Raw genomic sequence first — 24356 nt, forward strand, 5'->3', positions numbered from 1 at the left:
AAAAAAACCCCTGCATCTGCTAGACAGTTGTCTGGAGCGCTTTAAAAACTCCAAGCAGCTGTTTTGCAGAGTACAAAATTTTTACACTGAAGTCAAAGCTATTTAGGAATTTAAACATAAGATTGTATCCAAAAATTTACATGTGAGATTGCTCACTTTTTGCTGGAAGCTAAAGATGTCTTCCAACACTGCTCACCAGCAGAATGATTCATAGTTAGCTTATTTGGATTTGCCATAATTTTTTTTTTAACTATACTTGAGCAATCAGTTTTGAACTTGAGCAGTGCTACTATTGTTTGCAGTGGAGCTTATGGATGTTACTGCTAAGAGTTGGAACATCGCAAAGAGGCAACACATGTTTTCTTACCATTAAAATGGGGTAAGCAACCGAAGTAACGCTAGAATGGTTTTTTCCCTATCTACTAATCTGTCAGTTTTATAATTACATTGTGCTCTTCCTGCTATAAAGAACACTGTCCAGGCATAGCTTTATAAAAGTGGTGAACCTCAAATTGTTCTGATGATACAAGCTCCATTCATTTTAGCAGAGACTCAGGTGGTACAACACTCAAGAGGTTGTGCATCCCATGGACCTAACAAACGATTCGGTAAAAATCTAAAAGGTGATGAACAGTATTTTTTTAATTTTTTGTTTAATTGCATTTATTATAAATTTTATTCATTGGGGTTTTTTTTAATACTGCCCTTCACCCTAAGATCACAGGGCAGTTTACAATATAAAAACACAAAAATACATAGCATAATAACAAACAAAACCAGTAACACCTTCTCTTGCATCACTGTTTTAAAGAAAGACGGGCATGGTTCTCAAGCAGTGAACACATTATTAGAATAGAGAGAAGAAAACAACTTCCACACTAGTGGCTTCTTGGAATAAGAACAGCCTATTGGATCAGACCAAATGGCTCAACTAGTCCAGCATCCTGTTCTCACAGAGACCAACCAGATGGCTATTGGAAGCCCACAAGCAGGACTCGAATTCAAGAGCACTCTCTTCTCCTGTTGTTTCCAGCAACTGATATTCGGAAGCATTGCTGCCTCCAGCTGTGGAGGCAGAGCATAGCCATCATGGCTAGTAGCCATAGATAGCTTTCTCCTCCATGAATTTGTCCGATCCTCTCAAAGCCATCTAAGCTGGTGGCCATCACTGCCTCCTGTGGGAGCAACTTCCATAGTTCTAACTATGTGCTGCATGAAAAAGAACTTTTATCTGTCCTGGATTTTTCCAACATTCAGTTTCATGTCTTGGTGTACACTTTGAGATCCGTTTTTGAAACCTTACCTATCACATTTGGGAAATCTGGGGCCACAAGACATAGGAATAGTCAGTTTATAGACTACCCCGAATGTGCACCCTTGTCCTTTCCCCTCAAAAGTTAAACATCTCAGTGTGAGATGAGATATTTCAGGCATTTCTTATGAGTTGTAGGCCAAAAACATATGGAGGGCTGAGGTTAAGGAAGCCTGGGTTAGAGTGTTATACTTGGACCTGGGAAACTCATGGTTCAAATCCCCACTCAGGCATGAAGCTCACGGCCTCTCAGCCTAACCTACCTCACAGGGCCATTGCAGGGATTAAATGAGTAGGGGGAGAACCATGTATGCCGCTTTGAGCTCCTTAGGGGGAAAATGTGGATTTTAAGCACAGCAAATAAATAAGAATCTTTATAGAAATCTCATTGACTTTTGCATGGCTTGGATGTGTCCTACTGAATGAAGGTTGTCACATGCTTTTCTCCACCTACTTTTGTCTCTGTTCCCACTGGCGTGTGGCACTTGGAAGGTTCCTCGCAAGGGAAAGTGGCTCCTAGGCTGAAAATGGTTCCCTACCCCTGTTCTAGATCAGTTAATAGCAGTCATACAACATGTGGGCAAAAGACTCCATGAAGCTTTCTCTAACAAGCAAGGCCTGTGGCAACTAGATAGAAAACGAGTTTCAAAACCAGGACAAATTTGCACTTCTCTCTTGCTACTGTCGCAGGAAGTGCCAAGACTGGGAAGAAGTAAAGCAAATGCAGTCATGACTGGGGATGATTTTGCATACAGTTTGCTCTACATATAGATGATCCCAGGTTCAGTTTCTGGCCTCTTCGTGTGAAACAAATTCAAGCCATAAGCTTAGGAAAGACTACTGGTGTGTGAGACCTAGGAGAGTTGCTGTCAGAGTAGACCAACGGCCTGAGTAACTCAGCATAAGACAGCTTCACATGTTCATGTGTTTCCCGTTTCTCCGACTCATTTTTTCCCCTTTTGTTTTTCCTTTACAGGTCAATGCCAAAATGACAAGATTGATTCAATGGTTGATTCAAGGGGCCACACAGAGAACACAGATGTTGTATTGAAAAGAAGCAACATTTAGATTCACCATCCATAAACTAAGCCAACATGCATGATTTAACTTAATAGATGCCATTTATTAGGAATGCAGGACAACAGTTTTCAAATCATGGTCAATTATAAATAAATCTCTAAGAATAAAGGAACAACCATATTATACAAAGAATGTTCTCAACAAAATCTGTTTAATAAAAAAGCCCATACCTCCTTTTTGGAAAATGATTCTTAAACTTAGCTGGAATTCTCTTTGTTCTTATTCATGCCAAATGCAGAAAAATTAAAAAATTGGTTTGGTATGATTATATGAAAATACAGCACAGTCCAGCCCTTGATTATAAGTGAATTTGGAAAGATCATACAACATAGTTTTCCATGGTGGATTCTCTCCCTATTCCTTTCCCAATAACTTCACCTTATTGGTCAACTTTTATCATGATTAATCTTTAGTGCAATTACATGATAACCGTGAGTAAGCCATGCAAAATTATTCCACTTTAGGAAGGCATAATTTAAAATAGAAGTTGAATTATATACTTCCATCTTAAAAATATTAATATATCAATAAACATTGTGACCAGTTTCTTTTTCTTATTAGGGTGTTTGTGTCTTCCAATTTACAGCCTTTCCTCTCACTTGATTGGCTGCGTAGATTCATACAAAGCTGAGTAACCGAAAGAACTACAGATCAAACACCCTGGAGGACAGTCAGAATAGCATGAGATATCTTCACTCATCTGACAATTATAAAAATGCAATTCACATTTGTGGAATGTGTAAGTGACAAGTCTTACTCAAGTAGCACTAATGGGGAATTTGCTGACTGAAACTCACTTCTAAAATTTACATACGACTTCCTTTTCGTGAGTCGTTGTACAGAAGACAGTGAGGATATGCAAACAATTGAACACATGCAGTATGATCCATTATTAAAGCAGATTTTACAGCTTTTTTAAAAAGAAAGAGAAAACGTTTTTCAGTATATATACAACCAATTATTGGAGGGCCAAGTTGAAACAGGCTTGATTTTAACACTTTACAAATAAATTAAAACCAATGCAACATTTACAAATAGCACAGGAACAATACCCTCCCCCCCCTGGCCCTCGCAGGCCCGAATACAGTATCTGAGACCAAGCAAATGTGTAGTACGTCCTCCATCAACATATTAAGGCGCATCACATAGCATCAAAATGGAATCGATGGGCTTCTTGCCTTTTCTCTCTGTCATCTGCTTTCTGGGGGGGGGGGGAGGGATGAAAGAGAATATTTTGGTAAATGCATCTTGCATTTTGACTTCCGGAGTTACTGAATTGCATGGAGTAGCTGCTTTATCATGTGAAGAGGTAATGGAAAGCTCACTAAAAGCCTTAACGGTTAGTACTTAAATAGGTGTCATTTTAGAGGAGAAGAGAAATGGCCACTGCAGTCAGTGATCAACTCTCTTTTGTGTTAATGGCCCAGTGCTTTGGGCTGGTTCATTAAATGCTTTTCTTTAAGAGCGATAATTGTCAAAGTAGAAATGAGTCTTGGTGCACAAGGATTTCCTGTTGTCTGGACTGTGCTTATATGCTGAGACGTGAGGGGAAGCTCTAAAATGACTAACATCTGGTGGGCTTGCTCCAGTTGTGTTTTAAAAAAGCATTCGCCTTCAACCACTATTCGAAATGCAAACTTATAAGCCACAATGTTTGGCTCAAATAATCATTACAGGTACAGTGGTACCTTGGGTTAAGTACTTAATTTGTTCTGGAGGTCCGTTCTTAACCTGAAACTGTTCTTAACCTGAAGCACCACTTTAGCTAATGGGGCCTCCTGCTGCCACTGCGCCGCCGGAGCACGATTTCTGTTCTTATTCTGAAGCAAAGTCCTTAACCTGAAGCACTATTTCTGGGTTAGCGGAGTGTGTAACCTGAAGCGTATGTAACCTGAAGAGTATGTAACCTGAGGTACCACTGTACTGCAATGCAGGAAAAGGAAATATTTGTAAGCATTGCACATGATGATTGACATGCCCGTTCTCTAAACAAAGGAAGGGGTATATATAACCTATGTTGGTCCAGGTATGTCTTCTGCAGTTTGCAATCTTCCATATGCCCTGGGCAACCTGTCCAGTAAAAACTGCCCATAAACCTGCCTTTCTACTGTTTAGTGGACTAAGCACAAACATCCACCTGTAATTGAGGAGAGGCCTGGTGCAGAAAGGGAAATGGTTGTTACATCTTAAGGTGGCTTGTGAAAAGTTTGCCCTCACCTACCTCATCCTTATCTGACAAGCTGTGCTTGCTCTCTAAGGGCACTCTGGGACTTCATGTTGAACTGACAGTACCCTTCTGGATTTTGCTGTCAGGCCTTTTATCTTTCAGGAAAAGAACTCCGGTTTTAAGGCGTTATCACTTCGGGCTTCTTGGCAGTGACATGCTCATGCCACTAAGGCTCTGACACATCTCAAATGTATAAAAGAAGCCTGCAACATGTTCCCTTCTATCCCACTCCCAGTCTTGGCAAATTCACAGAGCATAATGTGCTGGCTCCTCTCCTCTCCCATTCCTGCCGTTGCTCCCTTCAAACAGTAATTCCAAGCCAGCTGTATCCTCTTTCTCTCTCCCTTCCATGGCATTTTGAAAAGGTTACCTGTAAGACTCATTTAACACAAAAGTCTAAAAAAACCACCCCTCGGATACATTGTGGTTTATACAGAGCTATTTCTCTGCTATATGCCAGTTCTCGCACACAGAATTAAAAGATGCATCTTGAACTGTGGGATTTAGATTTGAATGGTTTTTATTTATTTATTGCAAAAATAGTTGGTTTTTAAAAAGATTAGTAGAATTATAAAAAGTGAGGGGGCACCTTCGGATCCCAACCGGCTTGTCAACTTCCCCAAATAGCTGTTCTTCAGAATATGCATTCCCCCCCCCTGTAATAGTGCAATGCCCTTCACGGTCTTCCTCCCAATTTCAGCTAATGCCCCTGATAAAGCTGGAGGTGTGTGAGGAGTCAGCCAGCATTTCATACTTTAGAGGTGAGAGATATCCCTGCTCAGTAAAAGCACAGTTGTTGCTAACTTGGTTCTGTTTGCTGAGTTGAGTGCCACCCCGAATATCTAACTTCATGGTTGTTTCTGTACTTCCTGCCTTTGGCATTTCGTGTTAACGCTTTGGAAGGGTTTATGACAATAGGCTTACTAATTTCCAGGCGCCGTGCAAAACCTTTCTAAACATTTAGCTCTTGCTCTTTTGTTTCATGAATGCCAATGACAAGGCGCCGTGAGTCTAAAATGCGGTAATTTTGACAGTTATGATTACAGCTTGGCTAGGCGGCAGCACTTATTGGCTACCCTGCTGGCTCAACTGTTTGCTGTGAATGGAGAGCTATATGGGAAATTGGGACACAGTTTCCTTTTGTAGTATGAAAAGAAGCCTCCCAAATGGCTTCTCCAGATCAATGCATTTCTATAGAGAAAAACAGTCAGTTTTGCTCATGGTAAAATATCACGGTTTGAAGCATGTCAATAAAAAGTCAGCAAGGGTTTTTTAAACACAAGAGGGAAGAAATCCCTTTGTATTACAGCCTGACTGAAAATAATGAAAGCATGGGTTAAATTTCATTCATTGACAGAGTCACAACGTGCCTCAAGTATCTTTCAGTTAAACTACAGGCAGAGCAAGACATCCAAAGCCACAGCCACAGAAACAAAGCTTAACGAACGAAGGCACTTTTTGACTTGTGTACTGAGGCCACATATAGCAAAATGTGATGGGAGGAAGGGATAGTACCTCTTCAGAATGCAGAGGGCAGATACTTATGGAAAGTAAGGTAAGGGTAAAGGGACCCCTGACCATTAGGTCCAATCGTGACCGACTCTGGGGTTGTGGCGCTCATCTCGCTTTATTGGCCGAGGGAGCCGGTGTACAGCTTCTGGGTCATGTGGCCAGCATGACAAAGCCGCTTCTGGCGAACCAGAGCAGCACACGGAAACGCCGTTTACCTTCCCGCTGGAGCGGTACCTATTTATCTACTTGCACTTTGATGTGCTTTCGAACTGCTAGGTTGGCAGGAGCAGGGACTGAACAATGGGAGCTCACCCCGTTGTGGGGATTCGAACCGCCGACCTTCTGATCTGCAAGTCCTAGGCTCTGTGGTTTAACCCACAGTGCTACCCGTGTCCCTTACTTATGGAAAGTAACTCCACTTTAAAAAAAACACCTAGCTCATTGGGGAGTTTCTAGTCCAGCTGTGCTAGTTTTCTACATACAGGGTTGTTTTTAATATTGATGAGAATTCAAAAATGTGACTCCCACCTGCAATTTCAAGTGACATATTGTATTGCAGAAAGAAAGAAAGAAAGAAAGAAAGAAAGAAAGAAAGAAAGAAAGAAAGAAAAAGAAAGAAAGAAAGAGGAAGACACGAATGCACGGGAATAAGTAGGCCACAACTTTATTAAAGGAACATGGCATTCATCCACCAGCTAAGGCCAGTATGGAGGGGCAGATCTAATCCTCCCCATATGACTTGCTCAGAAAGACTGGGATGGATAGCTAGCTGCAATACCTGCCCCCATCCCATCATTAAGGCCAAGCTTGATTTGGGGCCGGGGGTAACCCACTATCCATTCTGACTAGCAATGGCTTCTCAAGGTCTCAAGCAGACATTTTTCTCAATCTTGTTACTCAATATATTTTTAATAGGAGTCTAATTCTGGGACCTTCTGCATACTTTAACATGCATTATTTCCCCCGTTGTTTATTGAAGAAATGACTCAAAATCATCATGCTGAAAATGGCAACTTTTCCCAAAGTGAAAGGCTTAATTAAAAAAAGGATGATGCGGAGTTTGGTTTGCAATGTTGTATTGTCTGAACCTGATGCGAGGAAGACAAACACTCATAACAAATTAAGCTTACCTTCTCTTGCCAGTGAAGTATGCCGATTATTGCCAGGATGAAGACACAGACCCCAATTAGGGCAATAGCCGTCAGCAATACGATGTTACTTGGGGTTAGGTACAGCTTGGCACTCCAGCTGTGGGTATAAAGGAGAATCCAAGAAAACATCAGTTTACTTTCAGGACTGATGGCAAGATGTTCCACAGAGATTATGGAAAGCAGAATGATAAAAAGCTGCCTGACTTTGGGCCTATTTGATTTGGAGCTCTATGGGATGTAAAGCAATGAGTTAAGATCATCTCCCTGCTCCCCAGCCAGGGCACGTTTGTCGTGTCAGAGTAACATTTTGACTTGTCGTTTGATGTGTTGACTCACTGCAAAGTTGATGTTCGCTTTTGGAAGCAGAGACAATGCGCAGAGAAAAGGAAGGATTTAGGAAGCAGGAGGCAGCAGCAGTGAGAAGATAATCTACTGCATATTAGTCTCTGAGTATGAAAGGCCACATGTTTCAGGAAGGAACTACACCCATGATATGAGGCAGTACAAATTGGGAAAAACTGGTAGGTGTATTTCTCCAGCTCCTGTTTTTAACGGGGTTCTATTAAATACAGGAAACTACACTGCAATAAAGCTTCCTTCAAAGGCTTTAGCAGAGAAGAATTATCGGCAAAATATACCAAAACAGAGCAAAGGCAACCCTTTCCATCATCTTTACCAAAGTCACTTTTCAGATGATATTGCTATGTTCTGAGTTTATAAGCTTACAAATGCATCACACTCAAAGTATGCTAACATCAAAAGGTTTTCCTTTCTCAGCTAGCACTAAAACGGCGTATGGAGTTTGGAAATAATATACATAAGAATTCTTAAATTATCTTTGGGGTACCGAAACACAAAAGAACTTCAAGTGTTCTTGTGGCGTGCTTTGCAAATGGCTCCATTGATTATTGGAAGTTCATAAACAGGATGTCAATTCAAAGCCACAAGGCGGCATTTAGCCCATGATGTGTCATTTTGCTCTTTTCTCACAGCCCAGGCAACGGTTTCATATCGATCTGAGTTAATGTGTTTCAGCAAAATGAACTCTTAACTGTCCCATTTGTGGAGTGTGGTTCCAACTCAGGCATGCAGAAAACAACACAATCATAATATACCCGTCAGGAGATCATTTAAAATACATTCTCCAACCCCTGCTCCCGTTTTTGTAATTGATCCCTCTCTTGTTTTTGGATGGTGGGGGGTGCAAACTATGTGCTTCTGTAATCCTTAGGTCTGCTTGAAGAAAAGAAGTATTAGGATTGAAAAAAGTATGGCTCCAGAGTTAATTGCCAGCATACTCTTTAGGATAAGGTGAAACACTCCCCAGGGGTCCAAGCACAAGGCTTCTTCTAAAGCATTTTGCAAAATCGTGCATTCCATTCAATTTCATTCTAGGGGCTTATTTTATGGAAGGTATTTACTAGGGGTTTGTGCCAGCCAAAATATTTAACTTGTATCTTTGGCCAAGGGAAGCCAACTCACCTGTTTTGAATCCGCTCTATGGCTTGCATCTACTGTTAGTTCTATGCAGAACAGACCCACTGAAATTAATTGGCATGACATAACTGAAGTCTACTAATACCCACGGGTCTCCTCTGAGGAGATTTTAATGGGCTACAACCCCATGTGTTTCTGGGTCAACCTGTTATTCGGGTCTGAAACACTGTTCCCTCCCCCTCACTGATTACAATGGGAAATCTAAAAATGGCTGCATTTCCCCCCTTTTTTCCCCGGAAGTGGACAAAATTTGCAGATAAAGGCACTCCTCCAGGGTGGATTAAGCCTGCCAAATTGCAGACAGTTTCACTGAAGGATTTTGTGCAGCAAGCTTTTAAGGTGTTTTTTTTAAAAAAAAGCAAAAAAGTCTTAGAATTCAGTATAATGGTTCTCCCTTCTCAGGGGATGAATACTTTCAGAATAATAGGTGCAATGGTTTTCCCACAACGACAACTTTTTTTTAAAAAAAAATCAGTGATCACTTTTTTTAAAAAAAGGCAAAATGCAGCATTTTTGGGAGGATGCCTGTGTTTACAGAATGACTTGGGGGCTTCCTTGATCTAACTTCAGATGCCTTGTAAATGGCGTAATCTGACTAATCTCCCTTGATGCATTCCTGTTTCCTCCTACTTTGGGCTGAACACAGAGTCAATGCACACTGAGCCACCAACGTTTCAGTATCCACGACACCACATAATATGCATGGGGTGAACAACCTGAAGTGCCTAGTAAGGATGCAGTGTAGTTCCAAGAAAAACTGGAGGACAATGACCCCCTCTGCACTCTCATTTGTGGGTTCACAGGGCAAAGTCTCACTATACACTTCTATTCCTCAGACAAAACTATATTCTAAGGGTAAAATTCTGCTTTGGGATGCAAATTAACTCAACTACTATATAAAAATCCTACTGGGGCACAATGAATACTATGGTCTAAATCCAATATTTTACTACATCTGTTAGACTGGTGAAAATCAAAACAACAACAAAAACCCAACTGTCACAACTGAAAAAAAATAAAAACAAGAATACAACAACAACAACAACAACAACAAAGCAAAGGCAAATTAGAATAACAAACCATTTTACTAAAATGGAAGATTTACAGAAGCTTTTCTAGACAAGCCATACAAAAAGGTCACAAGCTTGTCAAGTATAAATTATGATAGGAGATGGTTACATTAATTAAATCTAGCTTGAAAATGACTTTCCGGATCCCTTAGTACTGCATTTCAATGCTCACTGTTTTTTAAAACAACATATAATGAACTTTTCCCACAAAAATATTTTCTGATCTCTCCTCCCAAAGGCACACAGGCCATTTCAAAAACTAGAACACGAAGCTGAACCACATATCTGCGGAAAGATCGATTAGATTGCTTTGGAGCAAGCAGGTGGCAGAATACATTCTCCTTTGTTTAATATCTCTCAACTACCATGTGATTACATTAGTATAAAGCAAAACTGCATTCTCTTTTCACTTTTTCAAGTGCTACTGCTTTATTTCAAAGATTAATAAAGCTGTGATCTCTCTAACAAACAAGCATAGTTTTGTTTTAGGATTACAATAAAGATTTATTGGCCACTGAGGTCAGCCACTGCAATCAATAAATCTTGAAACTGACTGAAAACTAAAATCAATGTGCATTTTATAAGAGGCATAAATTTGAGAGAGCAATTCTTTCAGAAAACACAAGGAGCAAAATGAGAGATAAATGACTAAAAACACATTTGTAGGAAGAAGTAGTACTACACCAACAGCTCCTAAAATATTAGCACCAGAATTTACTCGATGCTGGTTAAAAGGAGCAATAGCACAGCCCACTGTGTTGCTTTGACTAAATGAGACATTATTGTAACAGTCGCTCTTGTGACATTTATTGCATCTGGATTCAATGGAGCTTGAACTGGATTACAGAGTTAACTGAACGCTTCGGGGTACTTCACATGGTGATCAATAGCATGATATCTATAATATTTCAACATATTTGGTAAGCATTTTCGGAAGTGTATCTGAATATGTCAGTCTTCCTACCTACAGTATGTTGGTTGTAGGAGTAATTTGCTTTTCTTCCCCCTGCAGTACATGACAAGGTGTTGACTGGGTGGAGAATGAACATTAAAATCTGCTCCAACCTTTCCTTCCATCTTTTCGTAGTGATTGGTTACTGATGGAATCTAGCAGGGTTTGGGAACCTCAGGCCTGTGGGCCAAATGTGGCCATCCTGGTCTCTCTATCTGGCCCTTTGGGCTCTTCCCAGGACACACCAGACCTGCTTTGCAAGTGTCTTTTCTTGACCTGATTGTATCACTGAATTTGATAATCCTTCTTGCTTGCCTAGGTAGAAGGTGCATGGCAGGGGCTGGGACTAAATGACCCTTTGGGTTCCTTCCAACTCTGCAGTTCTATGATTTTATCTACAGAGTGTGTCTACAGTGAGCTTACTGTACACCAAGACAGTCTCAACCCCCCCTAATCTGCACAGAAAGATAATTAAAGATCCAGTTCACAACTCCAGAGAAATCTGGTTGCCTGAACATCAGTGAAATGGCCATCACGCTTGACATGCAAATTAGGGGTAGGATATATCTCCATGAGGGGCAATCATTTCATTCTGCCTTCTTACAAGTGTGATGGCTGGTCAGTTTGTCTCGATCACCTGTACATCTGATGGCAGGAAGAATTTGTTCTATTAGGTAAGTTTCTTCCATCTTAGTGGGCACTGGGAAGCGGAAGGAATCAGTGCTGCCAACAGGGCAATGAGTTAATATTTGCCAATGGATTTCAAGGCAAACACCTTTGGAAAAAACAATAACTGAACCAACACCCTGGTTTAGTTTTAGTAGTTTTCCGACTTTTTTCAAAGTAGAGGTAGTTGGAAAGATTGGGGGAGGGGGGAACAGAGGGAGGTTGCCTATGTATGGAAGAGCGTAATAAGTGATTTCCTCTCCAGAAATCCCTAGGGGGAAAGGGTGGCGGTTCCTTGTTTTATGCAAGCTGCTTCTGATTGCTTTTAATAGCACAATGTAGTCTCTTTTTATCTCAAATGGCCTGTGATGTCAAATGTGGATATATGGAATGGTATCCAGTGCTGCACAAGCAAGTTCCCCTTTCTTCTCTCATCTCTCCATCCCTCAGCCACCCCAAATCTGATCAAGAGTCCTCCCCCAACACTTTGGAGTAGATATGGGGGGAACATGGGGGGCTGAAGGGGGAAGAGATTTTTGCAAAAGCAAAAATATGCTGTAGTGGACAGGCACATTTGCATATCACCCACGAGATTTAGAGAAAGTTTACAAACAGAGAAGATAATCACAAAATGTGATCAATTATTAAGGCAAGGGTAGGTCTCTATAGCTTTTAGTTTTAAAATGGTCCTATTCTCATATAGTTTTTCTCTGGGTCCCTGGATATATGAACCAATGGTATAAGTATATACATATATCACCATCATAAGAGAAGTAAAAAGAGTGTAGTAATTCAAGTGATTTTGCTTTTCTGAAAGGGAGAGATGGACACCAATTTATCAGCCTAGAAATTCAAGTTTATCAGCCTGTAAATAAGTGCCACAAGAGTTACTGACTTGTAAAATCTTTTGCTTGCCCTCCTGTCCCATATTTATCCATGCTGCCCAAGTGTGGATTAAAAGGAAATGGTCTTTTCCTGGGCATCTGGAAGCAATGAGTTGCTGTTTACAGCCTGTTCGATACCTCAGGTTACAACCAATTGTTTGTGGTTAAAGAAAAATAGTTTCTATCCAAGCGTGGAGCTTTAATATCAACATAATTACACAAATATATTGCATACATTCAATGAGATGTATTCTGCATATAAATTGCAATGGTTGGTGACTGATGCAAAAAATAAAATAAAAAATTCTTTCTTTTATTTTAAGTAAAACTGAAATTTCCTTGCACTGGTCATCACAATAAGAGCACAACTACAGAGATAAAATCACCAAATTATAAACCATACACATCTATCTATGTAGCTTTTAGTTATTTTATTGATTTGTTGATTGTAGTTTTATTTTTATTTTTGTTTTTTTGTTTTTCTGTGCAACTGTGGGAAGCCATGAGGAACACATTGGAAAAGCAGTGCATAAGTAAATAAATAAGTAAATAAACACTACCTACGGCACATTTTTAACTTTACTATATGTCAAGGGGGTTCCTAGTAGGCCAAATATAAGGGCAGCTGGGAAGGAAAGCCAATTACTTTCATACAAATGGGACTTTATTTCAAGGGGATTTCATTGTGGAAATCCTCTGCTAAGCAAGTTTCGTGCCCCTAATTACAACAGAATTCAAAGAGCCATGGCAACACGCAGCATGTGCTGGAAATCTGAATAGAAATCTTTTTGCACTTCACTGGACACAGAGAATGTATATTTGATTAGAACCAAACTTCTCAGGAAGCCATTGTCTCCACAATTACATTTGCTACTTGGCAAAGAAAACCAAAACCCCCAGACAGAACACATTTTATGAAGACACGTTTTAAGGAATTATACATCTATGGTCAATTCTTTGGAATCTTTCTTTCTTTTTTAAAAAACCCTGCCAGTTAACACAACCCACAGGGAACATCTTCTGAGAGGTTGCAATTGCACAGCTTCCATCCAATAAGGCTTGCCTAAGTTTCCAGAAACCTGCAGTCAGCCAGTATGTGAAAGTGAGTACCTCATGTCCATAGCTCCTGATCACATGCCCACTTTCAGCTTTGCTCATTCTTTGGACAGGAATTATTTCTCTCTGTTGTCTTTGTCACCCATTTTCGCCCCTACAGCTTCAACCTGCCGATTCTCTATGCCAGTTTTGCTTCTCTGCATAATCCCCTCAGACTCGCTCCATAAACCTTCTGCTCTTTCCCTCATTTCTCAGGACCTTTCCCACACCAAACCTAATTTCCCAATAGCCGGGGGGGGGGGGGACTTTATTAGCCTGTCATTGCCTAAATCTCTTAAGAGTCCCAATCCCATGCTCATCGCTCTGTTCTTTCATTTCTAAGCAGCTCGAGCCAATGGCAACAACTCAGCCAATCACAGCCAGAGGCTTCACCATCATCACTACCAACACTCTTATTAAATTGCTCTAAAGACTTTGTCTCATTTTAGTCCAAGCGATATGGCCCTATGCTTATAGAATTATACTCTGCTTCTGGGGCACAGCCAAAGCTTGGTATATTCTCTCTGCAACTCAGGACATAAGAGGCACCTGCAGGATCAGGCCCATCTGGTCCAGCATCCTGTTCTCATGGTGTCTGTGCAGATGTCTGCGGGAAGCCTGCAAGCCGTACACAAGTACAACATTTGCCTGCTTGCAGATTGCAGAAACTGGCATTCAGATGTATGATGCCTCTGAGAGTGCAGGTAGGACATAGTCTTTGTCGCTAGGAGCCACCGATAGCCTCTGGCCCCCCCCCCCCAATTTGGTGGCCATCACTGTCTCCTGTGTGAGTGAGTTCTATAGTTTAGCTATGTGCTGTGTGAACGAGGAAAGTAGTTAGATTTTTGAGTATACCAGGATTTCTGTGAGAAAAGGAAACGGTCTGGCTCCAAGCACAGCATAGGCTCAATATCCTTAAAATCAACAGCCATTGCAACTCATATGACAGGATTTAAATCAGTGGCATTACCTTCGAGGGGAGTAGTGAGGATATGGAATGACGATCAGCTGGGAGTTTGGGATGATGGCTGTCCATTCCTGTTTCCTTATAGACTGGAAGAGGGAAAAAATGAAAGCACTCAGTAAATGTCTTGCGAGCTCATTTCATTCTTAATTCTACTGTGCAGTCAAAGCAAAATCTCAACGTTCTCATTATCTTAGAAAACTGGCTGGAATGACATTTCCAAAAGACTGTTTGGCTCCTTCCCACTTTCAAAGACAAAACAATTTTGACCTGATACATTTTCAAAACTTAAGAGTAAATAAGTTTACAAAACTTAAGAGTAAATAAGTGCCATTTCAGTATGTATGTATGTATGTATGTATGTATGTATGTGTATGTATGTATCAAGGGATAATAATGCTAGAGGGAACCCTGCCTTTTGCTATCATAAAAAAAATTAAGTAAACAGTGGATCAGGTTCGTAAAATGGCAGCCTGGGATAGACCCTCTCTGATCAGGATTCACAACTGTATGAATGTCCTGTGGGTGGAGGCCAAAATAGATGTAAACCCACGCCCTTTGGGTCCCAATCAGGCTTAAGGTAAAGGTAAAGTTACCCCTGCCCGTATGGGCCAGTCTTGCCAGACTCTGGGGTTGTGCGCCCATCTCACTTAAGAGGCCAGGGGCCAGCGCTGTCCGGAGACACTTCCGGGTCACGTGGCCAGCGTGAGATCGCTGCTCTGGCGAGCCAGAACTGCACACGGAAACGCCGTTTACCTTCCCGCTAGAAAGCAGTCCCTATTTATCTACTTGCACCCGAGGGTGCTTTCGAACTGCTAGGTTGGCAGGCGCTGGGACCGAGCAACGGGAGCGCACCCCGCCGTGGGGATTCGAACCGCCGACCTTTTGATCGGCAAGCCCTAGGCGCTGAGGCTTTTACCCACAGCGCCACCCGCGTCCCTGATCCAATCAGGCTTAGGTACAACCATAATGTTAAAGGTATTCCAGGTTGAGAATGCCTTTCCAAGGTCTCAAAGGACTTTAAACAACAAAAATGCCCATGCTGCAGGGAAAAGGTCAACTGGGATTCCACTGGGCCTGTTTACCTGGTCATTTTAACCTGTAGGTCAGCCATGGAAACCACAATTCTCTGGCTGAAGCCCACATCAACACATTCTCACCATCCCACCCTTTTAAGAAGAAGCCAACGTGATATTGAGCAAGGTATGAAACCAAATGCACGTTGATATCAATACAATTATATGTGAACTGGGGTCCCAACATACCTTTTCACCTAATGGGCGAGGAATGCCCACATACAAGTGATCAAGAAAATTAGCGCTGCGTCCCAGGCCTAGCACATTATATGGGAGCTGGAGGGCAAAATGTGCTGATTGACTCAGTTGTCCCGCTGGAATGCAATTGAAAAGATGACACAATGAATACATTGCTTAAGGCCTTCTAAGCAAAACATTTTTGGTTTAGAGTCATAGGATTAGGTGCTCTTTTGAGCCCATATTTGAGCCCTAAAACCCATTAATACCTTTTAACAGCAGAAACATTTAGCATTGATATAATACTTTGGAGAGTTCCAAGCACCTCACATACATTACCTTGCAGATAGGTCTGGGAATCAGGAAGCTGCCTGTTGCTGAGTCAGACCATTGGTCTGTATGGCTCACTACTGTGAACAGTGACTAGCAGTGTAATGACAGATTGAGAGTATATGGGTAAAATTGTAGGAGAGGGAAACAACATTGACCATACTGTGTGTGTCTGCTATAGATCTCCAAATCAGATGACTTGGATGATGCCTTCCTAGAGCAGAAAGCAAACCTTATGAGGAAGGGTTGATGGAACTGGGTATATCTAGCCTGGTAAAGAGGAGACTGAGTGGAGATATCTTAAAATATCTAAAGAGCTGTCACATGGAGGATGGAGCAAGCTTGTTTCTTCCTGCTTCAAAGGCTAGGACTCAAATTAATGGATTCAAGGGAGATGAAGTAGCAGGAAGAATGTCCTGATGGCAAGAGCTGTTTGAAAGTGGACACCGAGAAGAGATGGTAGACTCTCCTTCCTTGTATGTTTTTTAAACAGAGGTTGAATGGCAATCTGTCATGTATGATCTAGTTGAGAATCCTTCATTGCAGAAGGTTGGACTAGATGACCCTCAGCCCTTCCAACTCTACCATTTTATGATTCTAGGGTCTCTGAAGGACTGTATTCTTCTGTACAAACCTACCTGGGCTCTGAGATCTTCAGGGGAGGAGACCCTTCTCTCAGTCCCACCACACTCAGACATGCTTGGTGGGAATGCGGAAGAGGGACTTCTTGGTGGCTGCCCCCAGACTTTGGAACTCCCTTCCTAGAAGGGCTAGACTGGCTCTCCCCTTTTGTCCTTCCACTGGCAGGTGAAGATCTTTTTTATTCCAGCAGGATTTGGAAACTGGCCGCTTTTAAGGAAAGGGCTTTTAATAGTGTGCTGCACTTTTTTCCATTCTTTTTACTCTAGATGTTGTTGTTTTTTTTACATAGTTTGAACTCCATAGATAGTTTAATTACTTTTTAACCATAACTTTTTATATGTTTTTAGCTATGTTTGTTCTATTGGTATTTGTTTTAATTTTTGTGAGCCCATTTGAGTCTTGGCTCTGGCTAAAAGGTGGGATATAAATAACAGTAACTGCCATCAACCAATGACCACCTGGGGTTGAAGTCCAACAAAATCAGGAGAGCTACAGATTACCCACTGCACCCACCTCTGGCGCTTAGTCCTTAACTTTGTTTATAAAATAAATCTGGAGGTATGTTTGTGATGAATATACCACCTTGACCCATCATTTCATTTTGCTATAGTTATAATGATGGCATTCTTTCTATGTTTTGTGTGCTCCAAGACGTGCTCCAGCATTTAAATCAAGGGCCTTAAATGAAGCAGTAAGATACAGGAGATGTAAATTACAATACAATAAATCACTCAGCTTTTGTGATAGATGGGAGCTTGAAGGCAGAGTTTTGTCACTGCAATTAGGCATGACTTATCACACCTTAATGCACCCTCTGAACTCCTTTCCTTAGTCAAAACCATCTTTGTATTCCTGTGAGGCAAGATACACTTTTGGACAGATAAGGTGGGAGCGCATGTAACGGTAAAGTGGAATTGTCAGAACTTTTCACACATCTAATGGTTGACTTTTTGATCTTCCGGTGCTTAAAAGCTGCTGAGAATTTCCACTTTATTTTCAGGATGAACTAGAATAATGGTTCTCCTCTTCATCTTGGTCTGCAGCAGCAAACTTACTCAGCACAAAATTGTACACGTAACATGTTTGTATCCAATATTAGTCCTATTCAGAGCAGATCTATTTGAAAATGATGGCTGTGACTAATTAATTTCAGTGTGCCTACCCTGAGTTGATCTTAGCTGGATACAACCCCAAGTAATTCAGTACTATTACTGCACTCGGTGACACTATTCACATGAATGAAACCATGTGGTTGTTCCTTGGTAATAATAATAATAATAATAATAATAATAATAATAATAATAATAATAATAATAATTTATTTGTACCCTGCCCATCTGTCTGGGCTTCCCCAGCCACTCTGGGTGGCTTCCAACAAAGATTAAAAATACATTAAAATGTCACACATTAAAAACTTCCCTGAACAGGGCTGTTTTTAATTAAAAACTTCCCCGAACTGGGCTGATGGTTTAACTTAAAAGGGTAAGTTTATTTCCACATAGGACAGGCTTATATACAATAGCAGCCACTATAATTTCTATATGATGGTTCTAAAGAGTGTCACTGACAAACCAAAAATTGCATGCATAACAATCCCTGTGTTGGCTCTACAACTTCCCCAAGCGATTATGGAGAGACCACCTCTGCATCATGCCAGCAGCGTTTTCACTTTCCATTGCCTCTAGGCCATTTATATTTAAATGGAACTCACACTGTAATATCTAAATATTCAACTCTCATATGCAGAACTATGTAAACATATTTCTTGAGAATAGAGTCAGCAGTAGTGAGCTGCCTGTTTGGAATGTATGTCTTCCTTCACTGTGTTGATCTGGGGATTAGGACTGATTGACAGAGTTGACAATTTATGCAAGTGTCAAAAGGAACAAGGGGCAATGAAGTTTGCCATCTTTAATTCATATTCTGAGACTTTGTTTCGTATCCTAGCATGGCCGTGTGCCCAGTTTTATTGACTTCAGATACTTGTGCCAGGTGAAGATTGCAATTATACCCACCACACTGACAATGAAACATTACTTCAACAAAAGAGAACAGTGTTACCAAGTGCTTGAAGAGGGAGTCTTATTGTAGCAGCAGCAGCAACAGCAGCAGCAACAAAAACAACAGTTTAAGCCTCAATCGCTGATGAAAGTGTTACAGAAAGAACTGGGAAATGTAAAACACTCACAGATCCAAGGAATCAGTCTCACTTAAACTCGTATGGTTTGAGCACAGTGCACAGGAGCAGCAGAGATCATGTCACTTGTCATGACTTCTCAGGGGAACATAGAATTTTCTGCCTTATGCCAGGTCAAATTATCTGTCCATGCAATGGTGGCTGGTGCCCATTGGGGCTGGTAGGGTGAAAGGCAGGGAGCCTAAATTGTAAGTGGAGCCAGATCCAATGACAGGCAGAGCCAACTGACTCTAGTTTTGCCCCCACCTTGCTCCCCACTGCCAAGCTCTACAAGGGCAACACTAAGACTAAGAAGAAGGAAGCTGACGGGCAGTGACACCCTCTCGACAGGATGTAAGTAAGAGGGCAGGCCAAGGCTGATAGGGCTGTGCCCCATATGCCCTATTGGACCAGCCTCCCCTGCATACAAATTGTCCACATAAGCAACAGTTCGGGGATGGAGACCTTTCCTATCTGTTACTTTTTCCTTTTAATGGGAGATGCCGGACATGGGAATTGGGACCTTTGACCAAGCGATGGTCAGTCCACAAGGGCTTTTCCCACCACTTGCTATTCCACGTTCACTGGTACAACAGCTCATTCTTAACTCCTCAAAGAAGCAGTACAATGTTCAGCTAGGGAAGATGGAGGAATCTCAGCAATAATAGGAATTTCAATCAAAAGCATTCAGTGCACAATAGACGCATCAAACAATGCCGAAATATCTGAAATCGCCACCAGAACATGAGCAGTGAATCTTGGGTATAGGCAGCAGAATAAAGGCATTCCACGGAGTCATTCCGGTTTTTTAATATGATTTTCTGACATTCAGAGTGATTAGGCAAGCAGTGGCAGAACAAAATCAATAATATTGACCACAGTAGTAGGAGGTAAACGTTAGGACAAAAATGTGAATTTTAAAGTTACAGATAGGTAGCCGTGTTGGTCTGCCATAGTCAAAACAAAAAAAAATTCCTTCCAGTAGCACCTTAAAGACCAACTAAATCAGTTCTTGGTATGAGCTTTCGTGTGCATGCACACTTCTTCAGATACAGAGCTGGGGTCGGGGGACAAATAATTCCCCCCCCCTTTATTCTCCCCCCAAAAAACTAGGTGCGCCTTATGGGGAAAATACGGTAGGTATGTTGCGTGAACGCTCTCCATGCTTCTGCCAGGGCAGGAAAGGGGTTGGTTTCAACCTCTGGTTTGCTATTAAAACTGAATTACTGTGTTGTAAAATGATGCATGGCTTAAAAGTGTGTCACCAACATGGAAAGTTTGGAAAGCCCTGCACTAGAGTATCTTCTTTTTTTTGCGGGGGAGGGGGGGCGGAGATATACAACCAGAAACAGTATCCACACCTTATCTGAAGAAGTGTGCATGCACACGAAAGCTCATACCAAGAACTGATTTAGTTGGTCTTTAAGGTGCTACTGGAAGGAATTTTTGTTGTTGTGAATTTTAAAGACACTGGAGTGCATTTTAACTGGGATGTTTCCCTCTTGGATCTGCACTATGGGGAAAGCAAGAGCCACAGACTTTAGGGTATGATAAATAATTTGGAAGGCTCAGGATCCTGTATCGGGGAAGGTAAGGCAGGCCACCTGGTCTCCAACTGGATCTCCATCTTTCCCCTTAAGATTTCTACAGCTCACCCAAACTGTGGAGCAGGACTCATGTGTGCAGGTTTGGGGGATGCAGGTTAGACTAGGTTATTCATCGTGGGGTAAATAAACCCAAACATGAATGGGAGAAGGTGGACACAGAAAAATGGCCTGGTACTAGGGTGCCACCTGTGCAAGAAAGGCTCCTAATTTACATTTCTATTAGAGGATTCAAATTCAGGTGTTAGAAGAAACTCTAGTTTCAATTTACAGCCCACCACACATTTCGTACCTTTAGATTAGGAAAGAATCAGTTGTTCCTTGCTCTATTTAATATGTGAACTTCTTGGGTTTTAGTGGCTGGAAATAGGAGTAATTTGTTTAGGATGACAAGCCTCTGTCACTGAAAAATATGCATGCAGGAACAGCCAGCAACTGAGGCAAAATCTAAAAAATAAACAAATGGAGCAACTCAAGGAAAGCACTAATGTACTGAGCGCTTATCGATTTCTTTGTACTGCCAAGTCATTCATAGTTTGCTTGTCAAAAAGCTGAAGGATAATTAATAAATGGCAGAGTTCTAATTAGATTCAAAACCTAAACTAAGATCATGTTCAATTCTCCACTGGACACTACTTCTGCAGGCCTCCATCTTGTTTACAGAAATCCATCCCCTCATTTTCAAGCGTTGCACACTGTGGCATCAAATGCAGCAACAATTCATAGTAAATACTAGCAATTCACAGGCAGGATAATAGCCAGCTCTTAGAACCATTTTGTTCCTTTCTTTTCTCTGTTCTAGAAGCCCCAAGTTGCAGGTGGCTCAAGCCCCACACAGACTGCACGGCCGACATGCCTAATTCACCTCAGTGCTTTTGTTGACTTGATGATGAACCTGACAGGTGACACAAATGGGGAATTTCCACACTATATTTTAAACTGATTTTTAAATACGGCGGCTTGACTTCATACTGTCATTATGAAACAAGCTGAGTTACTTGACCAGACAAACTGCTCATTTACCAGAGTTCTTTCCGACAAACACCCAATTCTTTCACAGGGGAGTTCCTTCACTCATACATGCCCCACCATGCATAAGTGATGCAGAAAGGTTGCTACATACAATTTAAGCGAAGAATGACAGAAAAACAAACAAACATGGCTGGACATGCAAACGGTGGTGTTATTGTTTGGAAAGAGGTGCGGATGAAGAATCAGGAAACGGTAATGCTTGACAAAACCAATACATAAAAACCCAAGAAGAAACTGCTGGATCAGGCCAATGTCCCATCTAGTCCAGCAGCCTGTTTTCACAGTGGCCAACCAGATGCCCGTAGGAAGCCCTCAAGGAGAATCTGAGCACAAGAGCCCTCTCTCCTTCTGTGGTTCCCAGCAACTGGTATTCAGAAGCATTGCTGCCTCCAACTGTGGAGGAGGATCATAGATAATATGATAGCCCACTCCAGCCAATGAGAAATCATTTGCAACTTCTCTCCTTCACTTTGCTGTTATCACCTTCTCCAAATATCCAAAAACCTGACTGGTCTAAAATAAAAGAGCAAGTTGCACAGAGGTTGGAACACACTGAACAGCCACCCTTGTGGCTCAGCCAAGGGAAAGAAAATGCCTCTCATCTCCCGAGCACATTCAAATGAGCTCTTCCACCATGTTCTGTGATTTGCTTCTGCTCCACCACCTCCCACAGAGGTCACTGGAGTGGGCTGCCAAATATGCCAGGCTGGCTCTCATTGTTATGCAGATCGGAACGGCTGTGATTATGAAAAGGAAAACAGCTGTGCAAATTTTCACTTCCCCCTTTCAAGTCCCACAGTTCTGGCACTGTTGATCAAAGTGAAGTCACAGATGTAAAAATTGTCTAATTTATTGAGAAAACTGCAAACAAAAACAAGAGAGACCCTGGTTTGTTTTATTTTAAAAGAAAAGAGCAGGTTCAGGCATACTAAGGAAAGAAAGCTAAGCGTGACTCAGTACCTTTGCAAAGATACCTGGAAAGGTGATTCCCTCTGACAAGGGCGCAGGACCTGGGGCCACTGTGGTAATTACTTAAACTTACAAAGCCAAAGGCAAATGGAAGCAAGTGAGTTTGTGAGATGGGCTGACTGGAAGAGGAAACAAGAGGAAGGTGTCAGGAAGAAGAAGAGTTTCCATCTGCACAATCTCATTTGTGCAGATGTTTTGCAAATTGGACCTTTAAGCTTGAACGTTGTATACTGTGGCTGAACCAGCTTTCTTCTGCATCCCTTTTAGAGGAATGATTTTTTTATTAGAAGAAAAAAATGGAAGAGAGAAACCAGTCACACACACCCCTCTTTTTTTGTACCCCCATCTTCTGATGGTAGTACAAGGCTCCATTTTTCTTCTACAGAGGCACTCCTCCTTGAAAGGGGATGCAACTTGTTTCTTTTTTCAGTCATGAGTCTGCAGACTCATCATGTTATGCTTTCTTCACTCCCCCTCACGTTGGCCTTGCAACCTTCATCCTACTCTCTTTTCCGATTTACGAACATTCGCTGCTTTCCCAGTCAAGTATCCCTCCCTCCCCTGGCTGACAGTTGTCACTCCCCCCCCCCCAATCTCTCTAACTTCGCCTTCCAGTATTAGCCTGTTATCCCTTCCACCCACCTACTATTCTCAAAACTCCATCACTATTCGCTTCCTAGAACTCCTCACACTTGGCAGCAGTTCGTAATAGAGATGCCATATTAATTCAAGCAAAAGTGCACATGGTTAAGATTATGCCTTTTATTTAATCAAGGGATGCTGGCACAACTACAAGCTTTTTATGTTGGAAAGTATTATTCTTGCCTGAAAAATGTATTCCAGAAGTAGGAAACCTCAGGCCAAGAGGCCAAAAGCACCCCGCCAGGCCTTTCTCTGTGGTCCTTTCTCAAGGCCACACAGACTCCCCAAGCTTGCTTCACACCCTTGTTGAGAGTTTTTGGGAGGCTGTAATGCAGGGGTAGGCAACCTAAGGCCAGGGGGCCAGAAGCGGCCCAATAGCCTTCTGAATCCGGCCCATGCACGGTCTGGGAATCAGCGTGTTTTTACATGAGTAGAATGTGTCCTTTTATTTAAAATGCATCTCTGGGTTAATTGTGGGGCCTGTCTAGTGTTTTTACATGAGTAGAATATGTGCTTTTATTTAAAATGAATCTCTGGGTTATTTGTGAGGCATAGGAATTCGGTCATCCCCCCCCCCCCCAAAAAAAATATAGTCCGGCCTACCACATGGTCTGAGGGACAGTGGACCGGCCCACGGCTGAAAAAGGTTGCTGACCCCTGCAGTGTAATGTGTCCTTGAAGTCAGTTAATGACTCTTGCTTTCCTGGATAGAAGAGAGACAGGGAGAAGTGCGTGAGAGAGTGTGTGTGCAGAAGTCAGCCAGAGTGGTGTAGCAGTGGTTCTCAAAGTTTGTGGTATGCCACACTGGTGTGGGGGGCAGGATGGCGAACGTGCCAGGAAGATTCAAGGACAATCAAAGAAATATTTAAACATTTCAGCTCAGCTCAGCACAGCAGAGCTTTCCAAATTGTGTTGTCATGACACATTAGTGTGTCAGCTGCTGTATGCACCGTATTTTTTGCCCTATAGGACGCACTTTCCCCCCTCCAAAAATGAAGGGGAAATGTGTGTGCATCCTATGGGGTGAATGCAGGCTTTCGCTGAAGCCTGGAGAGCGAGAGGGGTCGGTGCGCACCGACACCTCTCGCTCTCCAGGCTTCGCGCAGCTCTCCGCAAGCCACGGGAGCCCAGCGCTGGGATCCCGCGGCTTGCGGAGAGTTGCCTGCATGCTGAAGCCTGCGCGTGCTGAGCTCAGCGCATCTAGGCTTCGCGCACCTCTCAGCAAGCAGCGGGAGCCGGCGCTGGGCTCCCACGGCTTGCAGAGAGCTGCCTGTTTGGGAGCTGGGGTCGGGGGACAA

At 42.1% G+C, this 24356-nt stretch overlaps 1 protein-coding gene across 2 annotated transcripts in view; it reads right to left on the reverse strand.

The window, feature by feature from the left end:
* Positions 1–2414: 2414 nt before the first annotated feature.
* ITFG1 (integrin alpha FG-GAP repeat containing 1) overlaps positions 2415–24356 on the reverse strand; it is a 114894-nt gene continuing 92952 nt past the window's right edge. The window contains exons 15-18 of one of the 2 annotated variants that reach the window (XR_014567093.1): positions 15676–15800; positions 14417–14499; positions 6532–7379; positions 2415–6159 (exon numbers count right to left, since the gene is read on the reverse strand). Coding sequence is in view for 1 of the 2 variants with exons in the window: in XM_083750510.1 (XP_083606636.1) it covers positions 3534–3593; positions 7262–7379; positions 14417–14499; positions 15676–15800 (386 nt within the window). In the remaining variant the exon portion in view is untranslated. The remainder of the gene's footprint in view (positions 6160–6531; positions 7380–14416; positions 14500–15675; positions 15801–24356) is intronic. The other variant, XM_083750510.1, reaches the window with a different exon arrangement.

This window comes from Podarcis gaigeae (assembly GCF_964106915.1).
Source record: "Podarcis gaigeae genome assembly, chromosome: 8".
In the NCBI taxonomy this organism is placed as follows: Eukaryota; Metazoa; Chordata; class Lepidosauria; order Squamata; family Lacertidae; genus Podarcis; species Podarcis gaigeae.